Source organism: Ceratotherium simum, chromosome 18 (genome assembly GCF_057802395.1).
Source record: "Ceratotherium simum simum isolate JZ-2026a chromosome 18, ASM5780239v1, whole genome shotgun sequence".
NCBI lineage: Eukaryota > Metazoa > Chordata > Mammalia > Perissodactyla > Rhinocerotidae > Ceratotherium > Ceratotherium simum.
The window spans coordinates 1,097,660-1,124,440 of NC_141917.1; the positions used below are offsets into that span (position 1 = coordinate 1,097,660).

Below are 26,781 nucleotides of genomic sequence, written 5' to 3' on the forward strand. Positions count from 1 at the left end.
TATGTTTCGCCCACTGCCTGCCCTTTCTCATACAGTGTTCTCAGGGGGTCCCCGCAGCACCTAGGACCAGCCAGCAGCAGGCGGGCGTGCACGCAGAGTGTTTGTTGAATGAGTGAATGCAGCCTTGTAGCTTTCCGAGGGCTGTGGTGCAAGGATAAGGCTTGATCTCCGATCCTTCCGGATTCTGCCCGAGGGGGCAGAGGGGAGACCATCACTCACCGTGAACTGTCGCACCTCCCCACTTTCCACCAGCTCGCGCTCCTTCTCGGGCGTGATGGCATAGGCCAGTTTCTAGAAGAGAGGAGAGAGCTTGGGCGCCGGCACACGCTCAGTGAGGTGGTCGACACGCGGTCTGACGCGGCAGCCGACAGCCCCCAGTCCTCTGGGACCCAGGAGCAGAGTCCAGCCCAACTGCATATAAGCAATAGAGTAGAGAAAGGCTTGTGTCTACGTCAAGCTTGCAGTGGGCTCTGGCTGAAGTGAACAGCACGCACCCCGCCCTCCCCCACCACACACACACACATTCAGCCAGGGGAAGCTGGCCTTCCTTCCTCTCAGCTGATGCCCCGGGGACTGGATGAAGAGCAGAGTGGTGCTCCTCACAGATCCCTCGGGCTGCGTCTCAGCAGCTAGCACTGCCTGACTTTCTGGGGCCAGGTTTCCACTCAGGTGTCGTGGCCCCAGGGGACACTCCCACAGGTCGCCTCAGCCCCACCTGTCTCAGCTACTGAGATCGCATGTGGGTGATGTTCAGAGTTTGGCCAGCAGGAGGTAAGGCCCGCTGGGCTGCAGGCCCTCTCTCCTCCAGCCTGACACAGAGGGGTCCCCACAGGGACAGCCTGGCTGCCCGCTCTTCCCCTGGGCTAGGCCCTGCAGGCCAGTGAGGGGGGACGTGAGAGGGGTCTCCACCCCATGGTGCCATCTGGCTTTGCTGGGGGCCACAGGGGCCCAGGGCTTCCTCCCTCCCCTGGCAAGAGGCACGGGCAGTCCGAGGGCCCGATGACCCTGGCCATATGCTGTGCCTGCCTACTCCAGGCCTGGTCTGACTGCTGAGGGCCCTGCTGAGTGCCAGCCAGTGAGGGGCACCTGCCTCGGCCTCCAAGCCCAAGGGAGGCCGCGTGGCCCCAGGAGGAATACTTGGACCAGCCGGGGAGCAGCACAGGGCTTCACTGCCCACTGTTCCCAAGAAGGATGGCAGAATGCGAGCACAGAGCAGCTTCTGAGAACTGCTGGCGGCAGCTCTGAGCAAGCGTGCAGGGTATTCCTTCCAAGGAGGCCCCTGTCCCTTGTCTCTTCCAGGAATCCCAGCGCCAGGATGTGAAGTGGTGAGAGCCCTGTGACCAGTTCCTGCCCCCTCATTCACAGGTGATGCGGGAGCTGCCTGACTGCAAGGCCCCAGGGCAACCCCTCAACCCACACGAGGCTCCCGCCTGGCGGCTCCTGCTGTCCCTCTCGGCCACACGTGGACTCGGCCCCAGGAGAGGGCAGGGGTCACCCCTGATTCCACCTCCATCCTTAGACCACTGCCCTTCCCACCTTTACCCCAAACTGTACAGCACGCATGCACACACATGGCACACACACGGGCACAGACACAGGCAGGTACACACACACATGCACACATGAGCACGCACACACACATAGACACACATACACATATAGACACAAACACAGACACACACACAGATATACACATGTAGACACGCACACAGGCACAGCCCCCCTTCCTCCCGCACCAGCCCATGGCCGGTCAGCCTCTCATCTCTCCATCGTGGTCACTGTCCCTCCAGCCCCCTCCTGCTGGTCAGAGATGAACAGGCAGGAGCAGACCTGGGACGTGGACACCCACCTGACCTTGGTGGCCTCATAAGTGGGTAAAAGGGCAGAGTGAGGCTGCCCTGTCCAAATACGCACCTCCCGGAGGGAGCCGGGCAAGCTGCAGAACTTGTAGGCCGCGTAGATGGGCACCATGGACATGGAGGACACGGCGATGGCCCAGCCCAGCACGTTGGCCCACTCGGGGAAGACGTAGGCTCCATAGTGTGGGGGCCTGAATGTCACGATGCTGACCACGACCACGAACTGGAACAGAGGGACAGAGGTCAGGCGGTGGCTCCTGGTTGGGGGGCTCAGGGCGAAGTGGGGGACTGAGCGAGCGTGTTGTGGTAGAGGGTCTCCCAGGCACACCAGCTCAGGGATCCCAGGACTTGCAGACGAAGCAAACCCGGGCAGCAGGCGGCTGCTGCCCTGCAGATCCCGAGGGCTGTCACAGGACAGTGCTGGTGAGGGCACATCCTGTCAGGTCTTAGATTTGATTGGCAGGAATTCGGTCAACTGTCCTTTGAAAACCTTACACCTTGTCACATCCGGGAGACCTGAGCGAGTAGTGAATGGAGCGCAGGACACCTGCCTTGTCTAGTCACACGCCTGACAACCTCCACTCTCCAAGCAGCGAGACGAACACGTCAGACAGGCCTCCGGTTGCCGGGTGGGGAGTGATCAGCGGCTTCTGGGCGCAGCTGAGCGAGAAACCCTGCTTGTCAGGAGCCACACGCCTCCTTTCCGTCTCCCTCTCTCACTGGTGAGGCCCTTGGGTGGGCCCAGGAAGGGGTCTGCCTGAGCCGCCTGCTCGGTCCAGCCACGCCCTGCTGACTGCCCGGCCGGGTGTCAGGGAGGCACTCAGCTCTGTGTGTGGCTCATGGGCGCTCCACTCAGACCTGGACAGCCTGTGAACGGCCGGCTGCTGTCACCTGTCCAGGCCAGGCAGGACAGTTTTGGCTTCGTGAGCTATTGGGTCTCTACTGTCGTGTGGTGGCAGCACGGACAGTCCATAAATGAATCGGCAGGGCCATGTCCTAACAGAACAGGTGCTGGCGGCCTTGGCCGTGTGCCTGAGCTTGCAGATGATAAAAGCCAGCAGCCACTGGACGTGCTGGCGGTGCCACGCCTGGGGAGGCCCTGAGGGCAGCACTGTGACAGAATCTAAGTCACTCCTGTCCCTGGAATTTGAGTACTTGTTGCCCCCGAAGGTCTGAATTGTGTTTCGGTCCTTAAGGCAGAAGTCAGTCGACGACCTCAATCGTCTCCAGCCTCCCCTCCAAGGCAGAGGTGTGGCCGATATGGGACGCACACGGGCCTTGATGGGGTGGGGGGTCACCCTGGACCCCAGGTGAGGTTTCTCAGTGGGTCTCGTTGGGGGTGCTTCAGGAGACTAGAGAGGATTTTAGGGGCCAGGCTGTGACCCGCCAACTCCAGACCCTGGTCTCCAGGCAGCACAGAGCCCCTCCTGCAGCCTGAGGGGCATCCACGTCGCTCACGTGAAAACCCACTTGTGGCCACGGCTGGACCTCGGGGCCGGCGTGGGAGCCGGGCGGGGAGGGACCCGCCATGCCGGGGCCCTTACCAGGAGGAAGCAGGGGCTGACAAACTTCCAGCACAGCCGCCAGTAGAGGCTGGGCCGCGTCCCGGTCATCTGCTTGATGTCGTCGCTGAACTGCCGCACGCCTGAGGGGAAGCAGTGAGCAGGCAGTCAGGGCGGCACACTCTAGACCTGGGCCCCACCAGCCTCCTCGCTGACTCCCAGCACCCGCCCCAGCAGACCTCACGCTCCAGCTGCATGCTGGCGCCCAGCCTCCTGCAGCGGTGTCCAGCCGCAGTCCAGACCACCCAGTGTCCTCCTGACCACGGGGTCCCCATGAACGTCCCCTGTGGTGACACTCAGTGCTGTCTGCTCCTCACCCCTGATGATCACTAAGGGAGACCCTGGGGGCCCTGGTGACTCTCTTGCCCGCTCTCTGCCCTCCTCCCGCCCGGGGGTCCCATGGCTGTCCCTGCCTCCCCTCTGCAACCATTATTTTTTTTCACTTAAAAAATTGTGGCAAAATATATATAACATAAAATTCACCATCTTAACTGTGTTTAAGTGTATAGTTGAGTGGCATTAAGTACATTCACACTGTTGTGCAACCATCATCACCATCCATCTCCAGAACTTTTCCATCTTCCCAAACTGGAACTGTGTCCCCATTAAACACCAAATCCTCATTCCACACCATGCCCCCCAGCCCCCGGCACCCACCATCTACTTTCTGTCTATGAATCTGACTACTCTAGGGACCTCCTATGACTGGAATCATAGAGTATTTGTCCTTTAGTGCCTGGCTTAGTTTACTTAGAGTTACGTCCTTGGTGTTCATCCATGGTGTAGCCTCTGTCAGAATTTCCTTCCTTTTTAAGGCTGACATATTCCATTATATGGAAACAAGCATTATTTTTCAAGGAAAGCTATTTCTAGAAGCTTAATGAACTGGTATTTTATCCAGGAGATCTTAGGAGTGATTTCTCCTGCCGTGAATCTGGCCTGGCCTCTGTCGTAAACCCACAGCTGGTCTGCTGAGCCTTGGGTAGGTCATGTGCATGTCACATGTGGGGACACATTAGAAAGACACCTCCATTGAGAATTCCCTCTTCACACTCCAACTCCATCACCAGAGCCCTGGACACGGAGATGGACGCAGGGGGTAAAGTGGAATGGAGGAGGGTGAACCCCAAGGCCAGCAAAGAGAGGAGCATCCATGGGGGCCCCTCGTCCCCTCTGGACCCGGCTGCATGAGCAGGTGCTGGGTCATAGGCTCTAAGACCCACGGGAACCTCGGTACACTGAAAGGCTGGCGTATTCTGTTGCCATCTCACTAGAAATGCAGATTTTGTTTCATTTAAATGAGAGGGGAATGAATTGCTGTTTGGAGAAATAACGGGCTTTGAGGAGTGTGAACAACACTGCAGGGCTGGCTTCTCTCCAGCTTCCACCAGCACCGAGGCCGTGGCCACGGGATATGTTTGACGTGCTTCCTCTCTGTCTCTGAGGCTTTATTTTGGGGGTAGGGGGAAGAGATGACAATTTAAAATGACTGACAAATATTGATTCCAGGGGTCAAGGGGGCCAGGAAGGCACAAAGATTTCGACATCTCCCTTTTCTGTAGAAAGAACATAATGGAAAAAATGTTCTTAGAATATGAACTATTTTTCAGGTTAAGCTTCTCAAAGCCAGAGTGTTTTTTAAGGTTATAATTTCCATGGTTCTGAGGCAGAAAATATGACCCCCTTGTATGACACTAGGGGTACTATGAAATTGAGGTTTGTGCAACGCCACACACCGTTAGCTTTGGGCTGGATCACGCACATTTATAGATTCTGTTATACGAGCTTTGACTGTAATTCCCTAAGGAAACCTGGTCAGGTGAGTTGACTCGGCACTATGAACTCATTTTACAGAAAGGAAAACTGAGAGAAGCGGGGGTGGGAAACTTGTCTGGTTAGCACACTGGGAGAGGGTAAAGCCTCCTCCAGCACAAGTTTCCTGTTGCTGTCAAAACTACACTCGGACACCCCAGGGAGCAGGGTCAACATCCTGGGAGGGCCGGAGGTCGCAGCTGCAGGTTGGGACCAAGTTAATACTCATCATCCCCTGGTCAGCTGAGCATAGAGACCTCACCTCCACCAGCAGTTAGAGTCCCAAAGTCCCAGGAACCATTCTCTCTCAAGAACCAATTAGGATGTCTGCACAGCACAATTATGTGGCCACATTGCATGCCTCTGACCCCAGTAAGGATTTTGGGTGCCATCCAGGCTGTCTTTGTTGATCCAATTGAACAGACAGTTGCCGAGCCTTGCTTCCTCGTGATGCTGTGGTAACCACAATTTAAGCTTCTGGGCGCTAACATGCATCTCTTTTCAAGTCAGCTTTGCCAGAAAGGAAGCAGCACAGCACAAAGCAAGAGCACGCCAGGCCGGCAGGCCACAAAGACGGCACAGTGGCCAGGTCTTCCGCCTGGTGAAGTGCACCAGCCCTGGAGCAAGGCTCTGTCCTTACCGTAGAACCAGGCCACCCCAATGGCCTCGATGAGCACTCCAAAGAGGATGGACGTGCCGGCCGCAAAGTGGTCCAGCAGTGTGAAGACGTAGATGCCGCCCTGGAAGAAAGGGGAGCACCTGCTGGACTGGGGGTGCCCCGGCGTGGCACACCTCACCCACAAAAGCCTCACCCACAGAACCACTTTTTGCAAAATACAAACCTGGCCTGTGGATTCAATTTACAGATATGTTCTCTTTGACTCCTATAAAGTCTGATTTGAGTCACTAAAATTCAATCCACGTGCAGCTTCCTGGGGACACGTCTATTATGCAAAAATAAAAACGACCTCTCTTCTCGTTTCCCAGGTCATCCAGCACAACAACCAAATGCCAAACCTGGCAGAGCCACAGGGGGAGGGGAGGTGACCCGGCCCCTGCACCCCATGGACAGGCCTCCCCCTCGCCCTCCAGCCCCACAAATGCAACAGGCAGGCGGCTTAGCCAAGGGCGCTCCCAGGGGAGCTGTCCAGGTGCTGAAGTAACTCCACACCATGGCTACTCCGTGTGACCAAGGCTACTCTGAGTGTGAGCACAGCTACCCAAGTATGATTTCAAGTCATGGGTGATGCTTTTTGGGGGGGGGGGACATGCAGCTCTTAGAAATGCTTCGGTTCTGTGTGCCTGCCAGCACCAAGCAGGCTGCCCAGCACCAAATGCTAATGAGACACCGTCAGGGGAAGCTGAGTGAGACACATACGTTGGTGACGCAGAACAGGGAGAGGAGGAAGGTCGCCAGGACGATGAAGAGAGTGAAGAGCTCCCGGTGCCGGTGCAGCAGCTGGAACTCGTCGATGAGCCCAGTGATCACCGACTCCATCCCGCCCATCTGCAGCCAACACAGAGCAGGGATGTGCTGTGGGGCGGGTGCTGCACCACGCCTGGGCACGATTTATGTGTAATTCAACAGACGTACACCCGGGGGATGGACACAGAGTAGGGAGCTGCGTGGTGTCCAGGTGCAGAATGCCCTAAGACAAGACAGCCCTGGAGAGGGCTTCTCTCGTGACATGGCCATTGGAGAGGGAGGTCCTGGGGGTGGACACTCTATCCACTGGCAAGTATTTGCACGGCCACTCTGCAGTCCTCGGGGGTGAAGCACTGCGTGGCTGAATAACCCTCTCCACTGCATCACCACGAAGTCCAGCTCTGCTGGACTCTTCTAAGAAAATGTCCCTCCACAAACACAGCTTAATTTTGTCCCCAGGGAGGACCTGGCCTGGCCACTGGCTGTGTCCTCACTGACAAAGCCTTCCCGACTCTGAGCATTGTACCGGTGGGGGGTTGCCCAAGCAGCCAGCCGGTTTGGGGACCCTCTTTGCCCTGTTCTGTCGCAAAAACTTCCTCCAGGAAGTGCCGTTCATGGGATTCATCCCTGCCAGATGTGCGGTCCAAGGGCTGTGGTCTGCCCAGTGGGCTGGTGACCAGGCTGGTCAGGAGATGGAGGTGGAGGGCTATGGTGCACGACAAATGTTCACACATGGGCGGGGAGACTCGCGGTTCTCTGCACTTTCCAGGAAGCTCAGGTGAGCAAGACACCCACGGCCCACCGTGAGGTCTTGGCTGTTGGTCCTGAGCAGGCAGTGGAGAAGGAGGAGCCGGAGGACGGCCAGCAGGACCAGAGCCGGCTGAGGGCCCACCCTCCGCCTCTCTAGTGCACATGCACACCCACATGCACACTTACATGCACATCCGCACACACAGCCACATGCACATGCAGGGCCACACACACGACGTTCAGTGGGCAGGCCTGGGTGCGGCTGGTGCCTTCTGCTGCCCTGCCCTGCAAGTGTATCCATTCTCTTGGGGGCCATGGGGTCAAGGAAAAGGATGAGCCAGGAAGGGCCTGCCGTGACCCTGTGTGGTCCCGTCTCCCCCTTTCCTGCACTGTCCTCTTGTTGCCGGCCCTGCTGCGTGTGTTTAGGACCTGGGATTGCTCGGGCAGAGGGAACAGATGGTGCTCCAGTGAAAGAAGAGAGGTGAGGTGGTCCAAACACCCCATCCCAGGACGGGTCTCAGGTGATTGTGGGAACCCTCCCTCCCACCCACGGCAAATGAGCCTGCAGTCATGGGCGGGGCTCCAGGGGTATGCGAGGTGCTGAGGTGACTTACGGCGCTGTCGATCCCCAGGGTGAGCAGCATGACAAAGAAAACCACAGCCCAGGCCGAGGACAGCGGGAGTGTGGCCAGCGCCTCCGGGTAGATGATGAAGATCAGCCCGGGCCCTGAAAACAGACCCTGCGGTTGGCCCACCTTGTTGCTACACACTTATCCCCCACCCCCCCAGAGGCCACAGCCTCTTCATGGGCCTCCTGCAATGGGACGACACAAAATCTTTCCATCGCCTTCTTTCCTGTTCTGCCCCTATGAATTCAGTGGACACGAGGCCCAGGACTCCAGAGGATGGAAGCCCACAAGAGTCAGGGGCCTCTGTTCCACCCCCACCACCCCACGGCCCTGTTCCTCCAAATCGCCTGTGTGTTCCCTGGCTAGGGGTGCGCTGGGAGAGGAAAAAGGAGAGCAAACCAGCGTAGGGGAGGGGCCCAGAGGAGGGCGGGAGGGGCACACACACGTGTTCACACACTCCCACGCACCGTGGTTCACTTAGCAATTGTCACAGATAGTCTCCCGTGCCAACGAATTTCTCTAAGTATCTAAGTATGGTCTTTAAAAACCACGTAATAGGGGCCGGCCCTGTGGCTTAGTGGTTAAGTGTGCGCGCTCCGCTACCGGCGGCCCGGGTTCGGATCCCGGGCGCACACCGAGGCACCGCTTCTCCGGCAATGCTGAGGCCGTGTCCCACACACAGCAACTAGAAGGACGTGCAACTGTTACATACAACTATTTACTGGGGCTTTGGGGGGGAAGAAAAAAAAAGGAGGAGGATTGGCAATAGATGTTAGCTCAGAGCCGGTCTTCCTCAGCAAAAAGAGGAGGATTAGCATGGATGTTAGCTCAGTGCTGATCTTCCTCACACACACACACAAAAAAAACCACATAATAAATACGGAGATACTGCAATTGAGTGAACGTTTTCCAACATGTTGCTGGAAAGGGGCGTGTTTCTGCTCCCGTACGAGCAACCCTCTGACCATCCCCTTTGAAACATTCCCTGCTGGGCCAGGGACAGGCACATTTGGGGCACCCCACCTGCCCCAGGTGGGGGAGAGGAAGGCCATGGGCTTGGAGGGAGCTGGGGGAGGGGAGCCTTGCGGGACTCAACCAAGACTCCATGCAGTGCGGCCTCAAATGATGCCAAAGTAGAAAACATTCCCCCAGGAAATCAGTAATTGACTGTTTTCACGATTGACTTTACAAGATGTGCATCCTTAGCTCCCTGGCATGGCCCCTGAGCCTCTGCTTACAGAGATGCAACTTACAACTTCTCTGATTCTCCCAGGCCACAGCAGAGCCCGTGTCAGGCACCAGCCCAAAGGAACAGGGCACTTACAGATCTTTCTAGAGAATCGGACAAAGGCCAGAGGCAGGGTCCACCTCCAAAGTCTCTCAGGGGGCCTGTTCCCAGGCCTGGGCCCCCTGCAATTCCCGATGCCCTGATGGAAGGGGCATGGTTTCCAGTGGGGGGCAGGGGCAGCTCATCTGCGACGCCATGAGGTCTAAATGCACGGACCCGAGGAGACACACGTCAGCTGGTTGAAGGTAATGTCAACACCCCTGCCTTTCACTTCGTGCCTCAGTTAACATTTCACCCTGTTTTCCTGAGAATTAGAGCCATAAATGACATTTACTTTGTCTGTCATAGAAATGCATAGAAGACATTCAGCGTTACTTTCAGGGGTTAATGGAGGTTTTTGCAAGTGATTGCTATTTATCATAATAAAGGGCAAAGAGAGCGGTGAAAATGCATAAATGCACCATGAGTAAATTTCACTGCTCCCTATGTATTTGCATTATGCTCCCTTTCTCTCACCTTTATTGGATTTTTTTTCCTGGAGGAAAGAATATGGACTTAGGAAACACACTCACTGAGATTTCATCCCAGCCCCTGCTTTCCCACTGCAATCTTGGGGGTTCCCCGGACCTCTGCTTTCTACTTTCAAAGTGGGAGTCCCAATGCTTTACTCCAAGAATTGGATGGGATATTGAGGGCTGACCCAGGTGGAGAGCTCAGGGCACAGGCGGGCCTGGCCCACTGCTCCCCTCCTCCCCCAATTTGCACACCCGCCCCCACACAGGAGTAGAAAGACCCAGGAGGAGACGAGTCAGTGACCCTGCAGGGGCTTTTATGAGTCTCCGGAGCAGCGTCCAGGAGACAACGGGCCCTCCTGAACGAAGTGAGGCTTTCACTTCACACTCCAGGCGTGAGCTGCCCCTGAGCCGGGGGACAGTCTCCAGGGGGAGACTCTGCATCGCTCACCCCAGAACAATCCTGAAGGTGGGTGAGGGGTTGCAGTGATCTCAGGAGACCCTGGGGTTCTGGACTGGCCCAGTTTGAGGCTGCCTACGAGACGACTTTCTGCTCACATACTAGAACCAAGCAACCCCCAGATGCCCAGGGGGCTTCGGCAATCAGAGCCCCCTCAGCACCCCATCCCTGCCTGGCCTCCCAGCTCTCTCCTGCCTGGCACACGTCCTGGGGCCAAGGCCTGCGCCTGGTGTCACCTGAACCCACGCCCTCCACCCAGCCCCCTCCCACCCTCCAACTTCCCGCTGCACAGAGCGGGTTGGCCAGGGAGCAGGTTGGGAACACGGGTCTCTGTTGCCACCGTGTCCCAGAGACCTCAGAGATTTCTCTAGTTATTACCCAGATCCCATCTAAATGTGTCATGGTCACTGGGTGTTTGGAGGGAAAAGCTTTGGAACAGATTAACTGTGCATGGCGAGTGACAATGTCCACCCCAGAGACTGGGAACCAGACCCTCGACCTGCAGCCCGAGTGGCCTCTGCCAGGAGCACACGGCCAATGGGCAAATGCGCCACTGGCCATGTGGTCCCAGTGAGAAGGGTCCAAAAGGGAAGGAGCAGGGAGGCTGCAGGAGGCGTGGTGGGCCTGCGGCCGCCCCTGGGTTACTTGGTTCTCCGGTTGGTTCTCTGCGCTAGAACCTGTGCCACTGCTCAAGTTGGCAACCCTCAGAAACGGCGCTCAAGGCCTTGTGCGCATCCATTCCTCTCAGGGTGCAGGGAAAACACTTAGAGAACTGGGAGGCCAGAGCCATGTGTGGGCGAGGCGTGGGGCCCTGGGCCTGCCCTCAGGGGACTCACCGTCCTTGGCCACTTCCCCGATGGGCACGCTGTGCTTCTGGGCCAGGTGCCCCAGGAATGAGAAGACCACGAAGCCAGAGGAGAAACTGGTCAGGGCATTGACCGAAGTGGTGATGACGGCGTCTCTGGAGGAACAAGACACCCCGCCCGGCACCCGCGCTGGAGCAGCCGCGACTGCCAGCTGTTATCCTCCATTCCCCGCACCTGAGGGGCTAGTGGGCTTGGGGAGGCTGCTTTCGCAGACGGACACGCGGCCCCTTCTGCAGCCGCACAGAGCTGTCCTCAGGCTGGCGCCCTCACCGGGACAGACCCTCCCACCAGGGCCTTCCCGGCTGAGCGGCTCTGGGCCTGTCCAGCCTTTGGCCTGGGCGGGCCCTAGGGTGACCAAGTGTCCATGTTTGTCCGGGGACCAAGAGGCTTCTGGGACTTGCAACTCAGTGCTGAAGGTGAGATGGTCTCCACCAGCAATGGTGGGGTTCAGGTGGGACAGAACAGACGACAGGGGGTCCCCACCCACGCTCAGCGGGGGCTGCCGGCAGGGCTTATCGACGCCTCCCGGGGATCTTGTTAAAACGCAGGTGCTGTTGGGTGGGTCTGTGGCCCCATGTGCTGCGTTCCTGTGTGCTCCTGGGGCACAGGCCCACTCTGAGGCCAGAAAGAGTGGGGAGAAGGGAGGGTGTGAGGTCAGCCCTCCTGGGGCTGAGCAGAAGGACGTGGGCTTTGTCCACAGAGTGCCCAGACCAGGTGGGCCCAGGGTGGGCTCCGGCAGGGGCTGTCTCGGGACCTGCCGTCCAGAGTCCACCCTCGTGTGGGGCCTCCCCGTCTGTCCAGTGGTCCATCTGGCCACTTTGCTGTGAACACTGTCTTTGTGTTTTTACTCCATTTTTATCCTTGTGATGAGGAAGAAAATAAACACAAGCTCGTAAAGGTCAAAAGAAGTAGGTCCCAGATGAAATTCTGTTTCTGTTTTAGGAGGATTTCGGGTCCAGCACACGGCTGCAGGCCACTCAGGTCATCCTGGGCCGGGTGGCACTGGCTGATGCCCTCAGGGCCGGGGGTACACAGTGCTGCCACTTTTCTGCCTGTCCTGGTGCTGGGTCACCTGGTCGCCTCGGCACAAGGTCTGGGATGCTCTCCGGGGCCCAGGCTCCCACAGCGCAGGCCGGGAGGGGACACAGGCAGGCACTGCCTCGTGGGGGACGTCTCGGGGCAAAGCCTGACCCTGAGCACTGGGAGGATGAGGCTGCCGGGGCCTGGTGGGGATGGAGGAAGGGGCCGAGGGAGAGGCCCTCAGGGGGGGTCTGGCTGCACGTCAATCTAGGAGGCTTCCTCCCAGAGAGGTGACAAATGTCTCCCCGTGCTTCAGTGTCCCCCTTAAAGCGAGAATCAACATTCTGCCTGCAGCTTCCCCACTTTAATTTCCTCTTAAAAAGCCATTCTGGCTGAGAGGTTTCACTCGCACCACTTATTTCCCTCCCTCCATCCAGGGACAGGTGACTTCCAGGAGTCAATGCCCATCAGCCCTGCCCCCACTTGATTCTGCAGACCCTCTGATGGCATCGGGGGCCCGGGACTTACCTATAGCAGTTGTTGGTGAATTTATTGTAACTGGAGAAGGCGATGAGCACCCCAAACCCAATGCCCAGTGAAAAGCAGATCTGGATGGCAGCATCGATCCACACCTGCACAGCGCCGGGAGGGAGACCGAGAGCCGCTGTTAGAGATGATTGTGGGAGCACATTCAACCCGCGAGCTGAGCTGTCACAAAGCAATCATGCAAACGACCACCACAGCTCCTCATCCTCCCTTGACCTCTCTCGATGGTGTCTATAGCTGAGATGCCACGGGCTCTGTGGCAGAGTTGCCTTTAAACTCAACATCATTATCAATGAGCAAATGGCATCGAAAATATGACCACTGGCAAATGCTGTCTCAGGGGATAAGGCCTTCCCGTGTCGCCGGCCTGAAGGAGCATGTAAAGGGGCCGTGTCTCTGTGCGTTATTTTCCATTTCCTGTGGAACAGCAGGACCTTGTTCCACACAACCGGAGCTGATCGGGTCCATACTCTTGTGACAGCGTTAGTTTATTAAATGCTAAGTAATGTTGATACCTTGACTAGACATGTGCCACTAATATCCACTTTATGTCTTTCCCACAGCATTTACAGACACACGTGCGCACCGTTAGCACACAGCGGCACACGTGGAAAGGCCCGTGAAGCCCAACCGTGGCTCAGACACTGGTGTGTGCTCGCTCGATGCAGCACAGATGGTGTACCGGGGGCAGCTTACACACAGGGAAAGTGAAGGTGTGTGGCCGAGAATTGGACCAATATGGTCCAGTATTTTAAAAGTGAAACACAGCCTGCTCGAGTCGGGGTGATGTGGAGACCACTGGGTGAAGTGGGCACCCGCCTCGCCCCTGCACAGCCTTGGGTGGGGGGTGGGGGAGCAGCTCAAACCCACCCTGGAGGAATCACTCTGGAGGAGCTGGTATCCCACCAACAGCCACTTCCACTTCTGGGCCTCATTTCCCTGCAACGCTGCAGCCTCTTCTCTCTCTCTCTCTCTGGACCCCTCTCCCAGGGCCTGGCCAAGCCTCCTCCCTTCAGGCAGCTGTCTCCAAATATTTTAACCCTGGATGATTTCTTCCGTTGCTGAAGAAATCTGCAGCCCGACTCTCGACTCAAGTTTTTGATATGGTGCGATTTAGATCTCGCTCTTGTGCCGTGGGCACCGGGAGTGTTTCACCTTCGAGGTCTGGCTTCCTGAGGAAGGAACCCAGGTTCACGCAACCCTGACATGTCTCAGCCTTGCTCAGATGATGAACACGGAGCTAGAGCTCAGGGCTGCGTTCCAGGTGAGTGCCAACACTCTCTGCCACAGGCTGGGCAGTCCTGTCGGTGCTTATCCGAGGAACCCAAGGGGGTTTCTCCAGGAAGTGGGATGGCCCAAGGGAGGAGGCCAATTGGCAACAGGCTTCCACTCTATCCCTGCAGAGACCGAGCAGGTGACCTGCTCCCCTAACTTCCTTATTCTGGTCCTCGCAGCTCCTCGCTATGCCCACATGTCCCCCTTCTCAACCAGATGGCAAACTCTGCTGGGCGGGGACAGGTGTGCAGGTTGTCCTGCAGAGCCTGGCACACAGCAGAGCAACCTCCACCTGCTGGATTTACAGGGCGAGTGAGAAATTCCAGCTGAGCTGCTGCCTTTGGGATTTCCTGCCCCAGAACACAGGCGCCCCATGGCACGGAGCCTGCAGGGCCACAAGTGAAGGGCATACTCACGGATGCCTCACAGAGCCGATGGAAATCAACGCTCAGGTAGGCTCGGATGCCGTCAATGGCTCCAGGAAGAGTGATTCCTCGTAGGAGCAGGGCGAAGAGGACCACATACGGCATGGTGGCTGTGATCCACACGACCTGGGGAGAGGACAGCTGTCACTGGGCTGCATCAGCCACCTGTTGGCAGGGAGTGCACCCAGGGTCACCCTGATGATTTGTGCTAAGAGAGAGGTGGCCCCTGGTTGGGAAGCCCAATGTCCTAACATTCACAGGACACCAGCTCAGCAAAGGCTCACTAGATAGAGACTGTTAAATGCCTTCTCCCCTGTGCATCTTTCCCAGGGATTAAAATAGGATGAACAATTGGCAAGGAAGGAACATTCCTTTTCTGCCTCTGGGTTGTCGCAGTGGGCAGGAGTGGCTGAATTTCTGAGTGAGATGCGAGCAAATTTGCACTGATTGTGCAAATGTGCACCTGGATTATGTGCAGAAGATGGACTCTGGGCTGTGGGGGGAGGGAGGGAAGGGCCCCTGTCATTATTGAAAGGTCCCGGTGTTGGCACATCACTGCGGGTTTTATCAAGTGTGTCGGACACATTTGGACAAAATTGCTTCAGGTGCCCAGATAGTAACCAAAATATTTTCATTGGCACAAAATAATTTATGTTGTGCTTGTCTTCATGCTGAAAACACTCTGCTGTGGGTGCTTCCCTGACACCACTCCTCAACCACAGCAAAGTGCTGACTTCCCAACCAAACCTCGGCCCACCTGTCCACTCCTCAACCATGGCCACCTGTCTGCTCTCCAACCATGGTCCACCTGTCTACTCCCCAACCATGGCCCATCTGTCCACTCCTCAACCCAACAATGGCCACCTGTCCACTCCCCAACCATGGTCCACCTGTCTACTCCCCAACCATGGCCCATCTGTCCATTCCTTAACCCAACCTGTCCACTCTCTAATCTAACCATGGCCCCCCGTCCACTCCCCAAACCAACCACAGCCCACTTGTCCACTCTCCAATCATCCACCTGTCCACTCCTCAAGCATGGCTCACCTGTCCACTCCCCAACCTACCACAGCCCACTTGTCCACTCCCCAACTATGGCCCATCTGTCCACTCCTCAACCCAACCATGGCCACCTGTCCACTCTTCAACCGTGGCCACCTGTCCACTCCTCAACCATGGCCACCTGCCGACTCCCCAAGCAGGCCACCTGTCCACTCCTCAACCCAACCATGGCCACCTGTCTACTCTCTAATCTAACCATGGCCCCCCATCCACTCCCGAACCCAACCACAGCCCACCTGTCCACTCTCCAACCATGGCCACCTGCCTACTCCCCAACCATGGTCACCTGTCCACTCCCCAATCCAACCACGACCCCCCTAATCACTCCTAAACTCAACCACGGCCCCCCGTTCATTCGCCAACCACAGCCACATGTCCACTCCCCAGGTGGCGAGGCCTGCAGCCTCACCTTCCCAGAAGTCTTCACTCCCTTCCACAAGCTGAAGTACAGGAGGATGATGACCAGCACCAGGCAGAACGTGAGCTGCCACCGGGGAGGGCCCAAGTCATCGATGCCACGGCTCTCGTGGAGGTGCAGCACGCCGCGCCTGGAGAGGGAGGGAGATGGGGGTTCTGGAGGGGGCTGGACAGCTGGAACCGGACAGCTGAGCTTGCCCAGAGACCTGCTCTCCCCAGCTTGGCACAGCAGAAAGCACCCAGTCTGACAGGACCAGACTCCCCCCGAAAGGGCAGGCCCACAGCTGAGACACAGGGTCTACCCTTCAGGAGAGTGGAGCAGACGGGCCGCAGCATGCTGGGAGCCCACAGAAGCCCAGCCTGGCCCCTCACCCTCAGCACCCTGTGTTTTGGAGCTGGGGGAGGGAACGGGCGCCTTGGGTCTTTGAAGGAAAGGAGCTGCAGAAACCAGAGGAAGGTGCTGGGCGATGTGGTGCACACTGTTGCCCATGGGACCAGCCAGGGCCCCTTTGCAGGGGTGAGGCTGAGCGGACTCGGAGCAACAAAGCAGGACACGCAGGCACCTGCGCTGTTCCCAAGGGTGACAGCTGCCGACACTCGCTCACGCAGCTCCTGCCGCTTCCAGGAGGACCCGCAGGTAACAGACTCGGATGATTCTGCTCCAGGCGTGCTCAAGAGCCCGTCTTGTGGAGGGAATCCATCATTAGGGCAGAACACGAGGCCACGTGGAAAGGAGATGGAACTAATGGCCGGTGGGGCACTCCCTGCGGGCCAGCCAGGGGTCCCGGGCGTGTTTCCACACAGTGTCTCATCAGATCCTCGTGAGCACCTGTGGGAAAGGCACGTGCTGTCTTGTCCACGTGCACCTGCCACCTCACCCTCGCAGTCGGGGCTCTGAGCCAACGCCAACTCCACGGCTGGGCTGCTGCCTCGGGAAGTGCAGGAGCCACGTTAGGAAAGGAGCCGTCACTGCCCACATCTGCTGAGGTCCCAGGGAAATGATCCTGATGCCCGTGGGAGAACATGGCTGACCCCAGCTTTCCAGAGCTTTCCACCAGCCACAGGCATCACGGGGCTGCATTGGAGGAATTTGGGTCTTCAAACTCCAGAATCACAGTCTTGTGGTAGAGGAGGCCGTGACGGGTGCAGAGAGCCCACCTCAGCACTCCCGACTCACTCAGCGCAGCCTCATGCAAACTGTCGCCATCAGTCTCTCTTCTTCACGGAGCTCAAGGCCCCTGCTGAAGAGAAGGGAGCCTCCTCATGCTGTCAGCCGTATGCACAGTGTGAGGTCTGGGACACGGAGCTCCCGGGCCAGCCGGGAGAAGGAGGCCACCGCTGGGATACTGCTAAGCCTGCTAGGTCCCACCTGCCCTGCTGGGTCCTGGCCTCCCTGGGTCCTGGCCTCCCTGGGTCCTGCCCTCCCCGAGCCTGCCTCCCTGGGTCCTGCCCTCCCCGAGCCTGCCTCCCTGGGTCCTGCCCCGCCTCGGGGCCTGCCCTTGTTTTTAAGCTCACTGTTTTTCACCTCAAGACAAGTTTTGCAAATGTACCTACTTGTTGTTAAAACCTGAATTATTTTACTTTTATTGGTTGGATTTCATTTGGCTAGGTTGTAACTGAACTCATTTTTACATATAAACAGTAATAGAATATAGCTAACTAGGCAGGTAAGATTGTAGCCACAAAAAAGGAACATCAAAGTCAACGTGAAATTTTGGAGTTGATGGGAATGGCTGCTCATCTCTGAGACAAATGCCACATTTTAAAAGAAGCCACCTCAGTCAGGACGGGGGAGCCAGCCCCGGGTGCCCCGGCCCAGGGGCAGGTGGACCTGGGGAAGGGTCTGCCAGAACCTGCACACACTCACACCCTTGCAGCCTCCCAGGTCCACCCACCCTGCCGGCCAGCCCGGGTGGCCCCGTTCACGTCCATGAATTCTTACGTCTCCATAACTACAGTGTGTGACTCAACTCAGGGTGACAGCCCAGTTCAGAATCTTTCAGGGCGGGGACAGCCTCGTGACAGAGCGTGGCTCCTCACAGTGAGTATTTCTCTTGCACGTGTCTGGATTCCGAGAAGGGGAAACGGCGCACCCCCAGGGACTGTGACCACCCTTCCAGGCTGGACGGGATCACACGGTGATGAAGGAGGGGAGGGCAGGAGCTGACCCAGGTCCCAAAAAGATTCAGAGAAGACCAGATTGGAGGAGAGGGACAGGCCTGCAGGTGGTGGGGGTCAAGCAGTGTGGGCTGAGCAAGGCCAGGCAAGGTGAGGCAGGAGCAGGACACCAGACTGGCTGCTGGCCATGGGGATGGAGGAGGGACTGTGAAAGCACTAACGCTGTGTTTGTAAGAAGAAAAGAGCAGCTTAGGAAGAGCAGACGGTCAGTGAACCTGGGAGACAAGGTCTGTTTCCTGAGGATGGAGGTTGAGCGATGCTCAGAGCAGCATCTTTTCTGGAGAGAGCTCGGCCTCAGCTACATGCAGAGGAAGGGCAGGGGAAGGGTGAACGAGATCGCCGAGCCCCCAGGGCCCAGGCCCCAGCACTTTCCTTCAATGCAGCCTCTGGTGTCTCTGGCCAGCCTCCTCCCAACCCAAACTGCTGCTGGGAGCAGGACGGAGCAGCCACGGGCCGGTTCAGTTTCCCATTCCTGCCAAAGACTCACTCCACAATAGCTTTGCTGAGCCACTAGAAGTGTGATTCAGAAATACGCACCACAGAAACCTAAAGGAACAGAATTTGGGCACAGGACAAGAAAGGGACCGGTCCTCTCCACACCCTTGTGGGGTGGCGGGGTGAGGTGGCTGATGCAGTACCCAGCCCTGCGTCCTTCACTTCCCTAGGCAGACGTGGCAAGTGGAGTGTCACCAACCCAGAGGAGCGGACCCCCCCGCTTACTCAAAGTACTCGGCGGCGGGCGTGGTCCTGAAGCTGTCGTTGAGGCCCGAGCTGTTGCTGGGGCGGGTGTCTGAGCAGCTGGGGCTGTTCCAGGTGTTGTTGCAGTGGACCCATGGCAGCTCTGTGGTGAAGGAGGAGAAGAAGTAGTGCAGCGCCCAGGCGATGATGACGTTGTAGAAGAAGCCGACGTAGAGTGAGACGAGGATGACCGCGAAGCCCACGCCTAGGGCAGGTAAGAGCACAGAGCCACCCTCAGCAAGCTGCCCCTTCCCACGTTCCCTTACAGGCGGCATCTCCAACCCCGTGCTGGCTGTTGGCTGCCACCCTAAAACCAGGCAACGTCTCTAAACACACAGGGGAAGACGTGAAAGGGCAGATGCCAGATGATGCTGTGGCCACAGAGAAGGGCTGCACCCTTCCACAACCATCTGTGGCCATCTACATCCACCCAGAGACAGGTAGGGTCATCTAGGGCCTTCTTGGTACAACCAGGTCACCCACAGACATACAGATAACTGAGGGCCATCTATGGATACCCACTACCACTCACAGCCACACAGGATCAACTAGGGTCATCCAGGCTCACTCAAGGTCACCTAGAGCCACTCTGGGTCAGCCGGGGCAACCCAACCCAGGGTTTCCAGGGCGACTGGCCATGCAAAACCATCAGAATCATCCATAGTCACCCATGGCCACCCAGGGCCACCCAGAGCCATCTAAGGGCACCCAAGGATACATAGCACCACAAAGAGTCAAGAAAGGCCACCCTCAAACCATTAAGGGTCATGAAGGGATGTCCAGGCCCACCCATGCCAACAGAGCCGTAGAAGGTCATCCAGGGTCACCCAGGAATACCCAGTGTCTCTCAGAGCCATCCAGGGACACCTAGAGCCATTGATAGTCACTGAAGGACAACTCCATGGCCATCCACAGCCACTGAGGCTCATCCAAGACCATCAAGGGCATCCAAGACCATCCATGCCCTCTTGGGCTACCCAGACCCATCCAGGGCCATTCAGGGCCTCCCATAGCTACTCATGACCCTCTCTAGACTACCCAGGGCCAACAGAATCATCTGGGTTCATTCATAGCTACCTGGAGCCACCCAACGTCACCCAGGACCATTCAGGACCATCCAAGGTCTCCTAGGGTCATACATGACCATCGAAGACCTCCTGGTGTTTCCCAAGGCCATCCAAGACCATCAAGGGCCACCCAGAGCCATATATGACCATCCAGGGTCTCCTAGGGCCACTCAGGCCCATGCATGACTATCCAGGGTCTCCCAGGGCCATACATGACCATCCAGGGCCTCCTAGGGTCACCCAGGGCCATCTAAGACTATCAAGGACCACCCAGTGCCATGTATGACAAGCCAGGGTATCTCAGGGTCACTCAGGGCCATTACTGACCATCCAGGGCCACACAGCGTCATACACAACTATCCAGAGCCTACTAGGGCCACCCAGGGCCTTTCAGAGTGCCCTTCCCAGGATCACAAAACCTGGGATTTGGGACCAGTCATTGAGGGACTCCTGGCTCCTGCTAAACTGGAGCAGAACAGAGTGGTGAGCAGTCTTTGGAGCTAAGTCATCCTGACTATAGTGGGCAGATGGGTCCGGCAGTTAGAAGACCTCTTCCTGTTGGTCAAGGAGCTCCTCCTTATCCCACGCTGGACAAGCACTGTCACATTCTTGCTACCGTGGTTCACTTTATTAAGCTCCATGCAGAGTTCTTTTGTTTCAACATTCCTTCTCAGCTTTGTTGATTGGATTAGTTTGGGCTATAACTTTAACGTACTTCATTAAAACCTGGTTAGATGCTGTGCCCTGTCTTGCCTGCTTGTGGCCTGGAGTGGAGCATGCCTTTAAGGTGACTTCTGCAGGGAGTGGCTTGGGTTGTTTTTTATGGGTATCACCCTTAGGAGAAGCTATTTTCATGCTCAGGGCACTTCATTACAGTTCTCTCCCTACCCTGAAAACAAAAAGAGAGGCACTAGAATTTATGTATGTATATGTATGAAGCAGATCCAGTATCAGGAGTGGCCTAAAAGAGGACAGTCCCTGGCGTGAAATCCCTCTTGGAAAACGTGCTTAGTAGCAGTGGTGATAGAACCAAAACTGTTTCCTTTAGAAGGCCTTCTCCAGTGTGGAATTGGTCAATATCAAATAATTCTTTATTGCAGTTATGCTCACTGAGTTCCTTAGGAGAGAGCCTGGGTTGTGATTTACAGTGAACTCACCCAGGCAGCCATGTTGTCACGAAGCCGTGTTGTCAGGAAGCTGTGCTGTTGGGAAACCATGTTCTCACGGGACGTGAGAGCGTGCATGTGGGGCTGGACAAGGAGCAGATTCCTGAACACGCACGTCCACCCGACCTTCCCTCCAGGTTCTGACACGTCCATGGGAGTGTGGAGAAATGCCCGCGTCTACACCCTCCACTCCTCTACAGTGGGGCCGATGTTCATCCCCATGGAGTCAGGTTTTCTGTCTTAACCCAAACTTGTCAGGATCAAGTAGCGCTTTGAAATCCCCGGAAATCGTTTACTGACGTTTTATAAACTGCAACACACACCCCTTGGGGTCATCATTCTTTCTCTCTCCCGCAGGCCCTCCCCAAACCCTGCCTCTCTTGGGCACCCCGGAAAGAGGTGGATTTCTTTGACTCAGCACCAGACTCCCCGGTGGGAGGTGGGGGCCCGGGGTCGTGTCCTGTAAGAACCTGACACACTGAGACGTGAAGGGCGATTCTCGGACATCCAGAGACTCGGACTTTGCATCACCTGGTCTGCTCGAGGTGGAGGCATCCTTCCTCAACGTGTGCCCAGGACAGTCACTTGAGGGTGGGCATGCTTAATTTCTGACTCGGCACTTTAATGCTGTATAAATACTGACCAGAATGTGAGTTCATCTCAGCCATGACCGCGTGACACGTTCGTGCTGCCCAGCAGAGCCGGGGAGAACACGATGAACTCATCTCTGTCTTGAACTGTTAGTCTGGGTTCACTGCCCTGGACAGATCAACACTGTGCCAGCCAACAGACGCTGAAATGTCCAACTCGACAGGCGCATCTGTTGCTAAGAGGTGCCTGGCTTCCGCCGGGAAAGGATGATGGCGTGAGGTGAGCTTCAGGCAACACATTTAAGCTTTGACTTCTGTGTGCAAACCCGCAAAGGGGACGCCGGCACCTGGCTCCTGAACTCAGAGTTGTCCCTCCATGGCTCTGAAGATGCGTGTGGGGAGCCGTGGGGAGGGAGGTCTCTCTGTAGCTCGATTCTAGGGTGGGCCTGTGAGTCAGTTAGCCTAGGAAAAAACTGCTAACATCTTAAGATTCACCAAGCAGGCCATCAAGAAGGAAGAGCAGACAGCGCCTGGGAGGAGCCCTCACGCCTGGCCAGTTAGTGCTTCCACTGCTGCGAGGGCCACGTCCTCCCCGCGGAGACGACTTCGGCAGCTGTGAGACATTCTCACCCCTGAGGCAGGATCAGTTGCTGACTCTGAGCATAAGCCCACTGACCCATCCACAGTGCGTCCTGGGAGACAGCTGGGCTTCTGCTCTCCTCAAGCACGCCAACTTTGCAAGAACTTCTGAGAAAATCCAAAGAATGATCTTTTAATGGCCATTTTCTTAATGAAGCCAGTTGTCTAAAGCAGGCGCCTCCTTGTGTCTCTTTGAGGAAGTGCCTGGAATTCTCCCTGGGCCACCAGCTCCTGGGACATGGCCTTGGCCCAGTGGGCAGGCGGGACCAGAGGCTGGGCTGGGCAGTCAGACAGGTCTGGGGTCGAATCCTGCCCTGCCCCTGATGGGGCAACGGGGCGAGTTACTCAGTCCCTCCTGTCCTCAGTGCTGCACCTCTGAGACGAGACAGTGCACGGTGGGCTTCACCAGGGCTCCCTGAGGATGGAGCGAGGTGACCGTGGAAGGGTTAGTCACCAGGCATGCCCTGGGGTCAGCACGAGGTCTTTGCCTCATGGCACCAGGGCAGCCTGGAAGCCTCAATGGATAACTAGATAGTTAGATAGATGGTAAATAGATGGTTAGGTAGGTAGACAGATGATAGATAGGTGGATGATAGATGGTTGATAGATACACGATACATAGATAGACAGATAGATAATAGATCGTTATGATAGATGATAGACAGATACGTAGATGATAAATGATTGATAGACGATAGATGGTTGATTGATACATGATAAATAGATGATAGATGATCGCTAGATAGATGGATAGATAGATGGATGATTAGATAGACAGATAGATAGATAGATAGTGTTATGGGTTGAATTGTGTCCCTCCAAAATTCATTTGTTGAAGTTCTAACCCTCAGTACCTCAGAACGTGACTTCATTTGGAGACAGTCTTTACAGAGGTAATCAAGTTAAAATGAGGTCATTAGAGTGGGCCCTAGTCCGATATGACAGATTTCCCTATAAAAACGGAAATTTGGATATAGAGACACACAGAGAGAGAAGACGGTGTGAAGACACAGAGAGAAGATGGTCATCTATAAGCCAAGGAGAGAGGCCTGGAACAGATTCTTCCTCACAGCCCTCAGAAGGAACCAACCTCACCAACACCTTGATCTTAGACTTCTAGCCTCCAGAACTGAGACAATAAATGTCTATTATTTAAGCCACTCAGTCTGTGGTACTTTGTACAGCAGCCTTAGCAAACTAATACAAATGGATGGATGGATAGATAGATAGACAGATGATAGGTAGATAGATAGATAAGTAGATAGATAGAGGATAGACAGATTAATAGATAGGTAGATATGGATGATAGATGATGGACAGATGATAGATGATAGATGGATAGATAAGTAGGTAGATAGATAGATATGGATGATAGATAGGTAGATAGATGATAGAGGGATGAACGGTAGATACATAGATAGATGATGAATTGATAGATAGATAGATGATAGGTAGGTAGATAGGTAGATAGATGGACAGATATGGATGATAGACAGATAGGTAGATAGAGAGATAAATGATGGATAGACAGATGATACACGACAGATGGGTAGATGGGTGTTTTATCTTATCTGCCTTTAACACCTTGACAAAATAGCACCACTAGGGAATTGCAGGATGGCCTCACCTGGAAGCAAGAGGATACACTCTGGAATCCTTGGTCATTACAGATCTATAAGGCAGCACCACAGTTAAAATGGTGTGTCCACGCGCATAGTTATCTAGCAAAGCAGAACGGGATGCACATGACTGGTCCAGAGCTGCCGCCCTGGCCTACGTCCCTCCAGGGTGCATGGAGGCGCCCAGTTACCTTTCAGGATGGGGCAAATCTTCCAGACGCCGGCGGCGCCCTCCCTGTTGAACTGCCCGAGGGCCAGCTCCATGTAGAAAAGCGGCATGCCCGCGATGACCATGAAGAGCAGGTACGGGACCAGGAAGGCGCCTGTGGACGACAGCACACTCAGCCTGTGCCGCGGAGGGGCCGCCTGCCGTCTCTGCAGCTGACCAGGCAAGTCACCCCCGTCTCTGCTTCTCTCTGGAGCTCCCCGCATGGACACCCTCCAAAGAGAAGTCACAGGCTGGGCTGGGTGCGCCCCTACCTTCATGCCTGGCCCCACTGTCACCAGCGCCCTGACACATCCCTACTGGAGCCCCCCCCCCCCCCCGAGTTATGCAGTCACGGAGAGTAGAGCAGACAGGCCCTGCCTGTGCTGCCGCTTTGCTCCTGGCTGTGGCCCCTGCCCTCCTGCCCTGAGGGCCTGGCCTCTGCCCCTCTTGCTCCTCTGTGGAAACGCCCCTCTTGAGTTCTGAATCCTCTGGGATCTGTGCTCCCAACTCCAGCCCTATGAGGGTTGGGTTCTGTCCTTCACAGCCTGCCTCCCTTTGGGGCCACGCTGAGGCTCTGCTGTCAGGTGCTGCCCAAGGGGCCAGAGTCCCTCCAGGGTAGCTCCTTGCTCCTCCTGGAGCCTGTGCCCCACCCCGGCACAAAGTTCAGGGCCCCACGGGCTCTGCCTCCCAAAGCCCACCTGCTCTGCCTCAAATAAGGGGGAGCCCTAAAACGGCTCTCCTCCTGGGATGGGGGGGCAGGCAGGGAGACCCCACAGCTCCATCTGTCTTTGGGCAACTTACTGTACCTGCTTAGGCCTCGTGACGAGCAAGGCAACACCAACCTACTCAGGGGCAGTGGGAAGGCCCTCCCCAAGACTCTTCCAAAGCCCTCCACATATGCAGGGCAGTGACCAGGGAGTGGGGAGGCCCAGAGCCCTCCACATGTGCAGCAGAGACCAGTGAGTCAAGGAGGTCCAGAGCCCTTCACGTGTGCAGTATAGTGACCAGTGAGTTAGGGAGGCCGGCAGGGGAAGTGGAGGCGTCTGGAGGGCTCATGGGAAATGAGCACCAACTTAACTGGCTTCTCAACCTGAATTGTTCGGGTGACCCTGCCCCTCATCTTAGCTTTCTGCCCTGGGTCCAGGGACAGCCGTGGTCCTAGGTCTGGTCGAGTTCAGGGAGCAAGGGGAACGCGGCAGGCAGAAGGGCACATTTCCAGGGCATCGTCCACCACTCCAGGTTCAAGGGCCTCCACACACTTTGTAAACATCATTTAAGTTGACCAAAGATACCCTCTCTTTGAGTCTTTGAGCATTTTCTTTCCACAGTGAAAATCACCTTTGGGGACAGGAGGCCGAGCCACGGCGCCTCCAGCCACCAGCTCTTGGTTTCTGCTGCCCTGGCCTCAGTGTCCTCGGCTGTGAGGTGCAGACATGGAAGGACACCGCTCTGAGCTCTGCTCCTAAGGTTTTGTGACACCCACCTGGGGAAGCCTGCCCCCGCTAATGCTAAGTTGGGAGCCCCACCTCACACTAAAGACAGTGTTATCTTGCCAGTGCGAGCGTTTCTCAAAAGCGCCTCCAGCCGCTGCGGCCTCCAGCCCAGCAGGGGCGCCGGGAGCGGGGGCTGGGTCCAGACTCACCCCCGCCGTTTTTGTAGCACAGGTAAGGGAAGCGCCAGACATTGGCCAGGTCCACCGCGAAGCCGACCACCGAGAGGAGGAAGTCGACCTTCTTGCTCCAGGTCTCCCGCTCTTGCGCCTCCACGGGGGTCTGTGGGGGGTTGATGAGGGTGGAGTTCGTGAGCTGCACCCCATTTTGCTCCTTGACCAGGACGAGCTCCACTGCCTTCAGGCCCATGGTGTTGGGCTCCTTAGCTGGGGCCACCATGGAGGACATCAGTCCCACGGAGCATTTGCTCCTGTTCATGGTCAGACTGGACTCCAGGAATTCTGTGCTTCTTCCCTCCTGGTCTTCAGCCAGCATGAAAAATAAACACACACAAGAATGCAATGATTTAGGAGCCAGAACTACAGATGCACCCAGTGGCAAGACCAGCAATCTCAGGCACTTACATTCATTTCTTTGGGGTACAAATACATTCCAAGCACCTAAGATGACACAGCCAGGGCTGAGGACAGTCAGAGATGAGCTAGTTCTCCTTGTGGGAGCTGGGGGAGAGGAGCCAGGAAACCCCAGGACAGAGGCTGCTTTGCTCCCTCTTTCCCCACCACCCATCTCCGTCCCTATCAAAGTGCAATACTGTGTAATCTCTAACTTTGCTTTCAATAATAATGCAAGATGTCACCTCCGCCCTCCCCCACATTCCCAGGGAGTCATTTCACAATCTTCAAATAGCATCCAGTAGTAAGTCGTTATAACAGTGCATATGTGTTCTTTATACTCAACAATAAAAGTAAGGAGCAAATTTTCTATAACCAAAATCAGCCACAGTAATTCAAAGTTTAAATATAATGATCACAACAGTTTCCTCAAGGAGTGCCTGCATGGCCCACACCACCTGTTGCCCTGTGACTCACGGGACCCACCTGGGAGAGTCAGTCAGGGACAAGAGCACCCCGCCAGGACCTACCGAAGGGGCAGACTAGCCCCTACACTCAGCAACCTTACCAGGGAAATTGTCAAATCACTGTCCTAAACCCGGGGG

The 26,781-nt window shown here is 56.3% G+C and overlaps 1 protein-coding gene across 1 annotated transcript; it reads right to left on the reverse strand.

The window, feature by feature from the left end:
- SLC6A3 (solute carrier family 6 member 3) lies at positions 1-26,070 on the reverse strand. Its single transcript, XM_087443019.1, has 14 exons — positions 25,757-26,070; positions 24,098-24,229; positions 18,808-19,030; positions 15,902-16,040; positions 14,422-14,556; positions 12,713-12,816; positions 11,135-11,259; positions 8,023-8,136; positions 7,337-7,346; positions 6,612-6,792; positions 5,874-5,973; positions 3,404-3,504; positions 1,915-2,082; positions 1-291 (listed from the first exon to the last, which is right to left on the reverse strand). Exons 1-14 carry the CDS (start codon positions 26,040-26,042, stop codon positions 61-63), a joined length of 2,049 nt encoding a protein of 682 aa, XP_087299145.1. The 5' UTR covers positions 26,043-26,070; the 3' UTR covers positions 1-60.
- Positions 26,071-26,781: the final 711 nt, after the last annotated feature.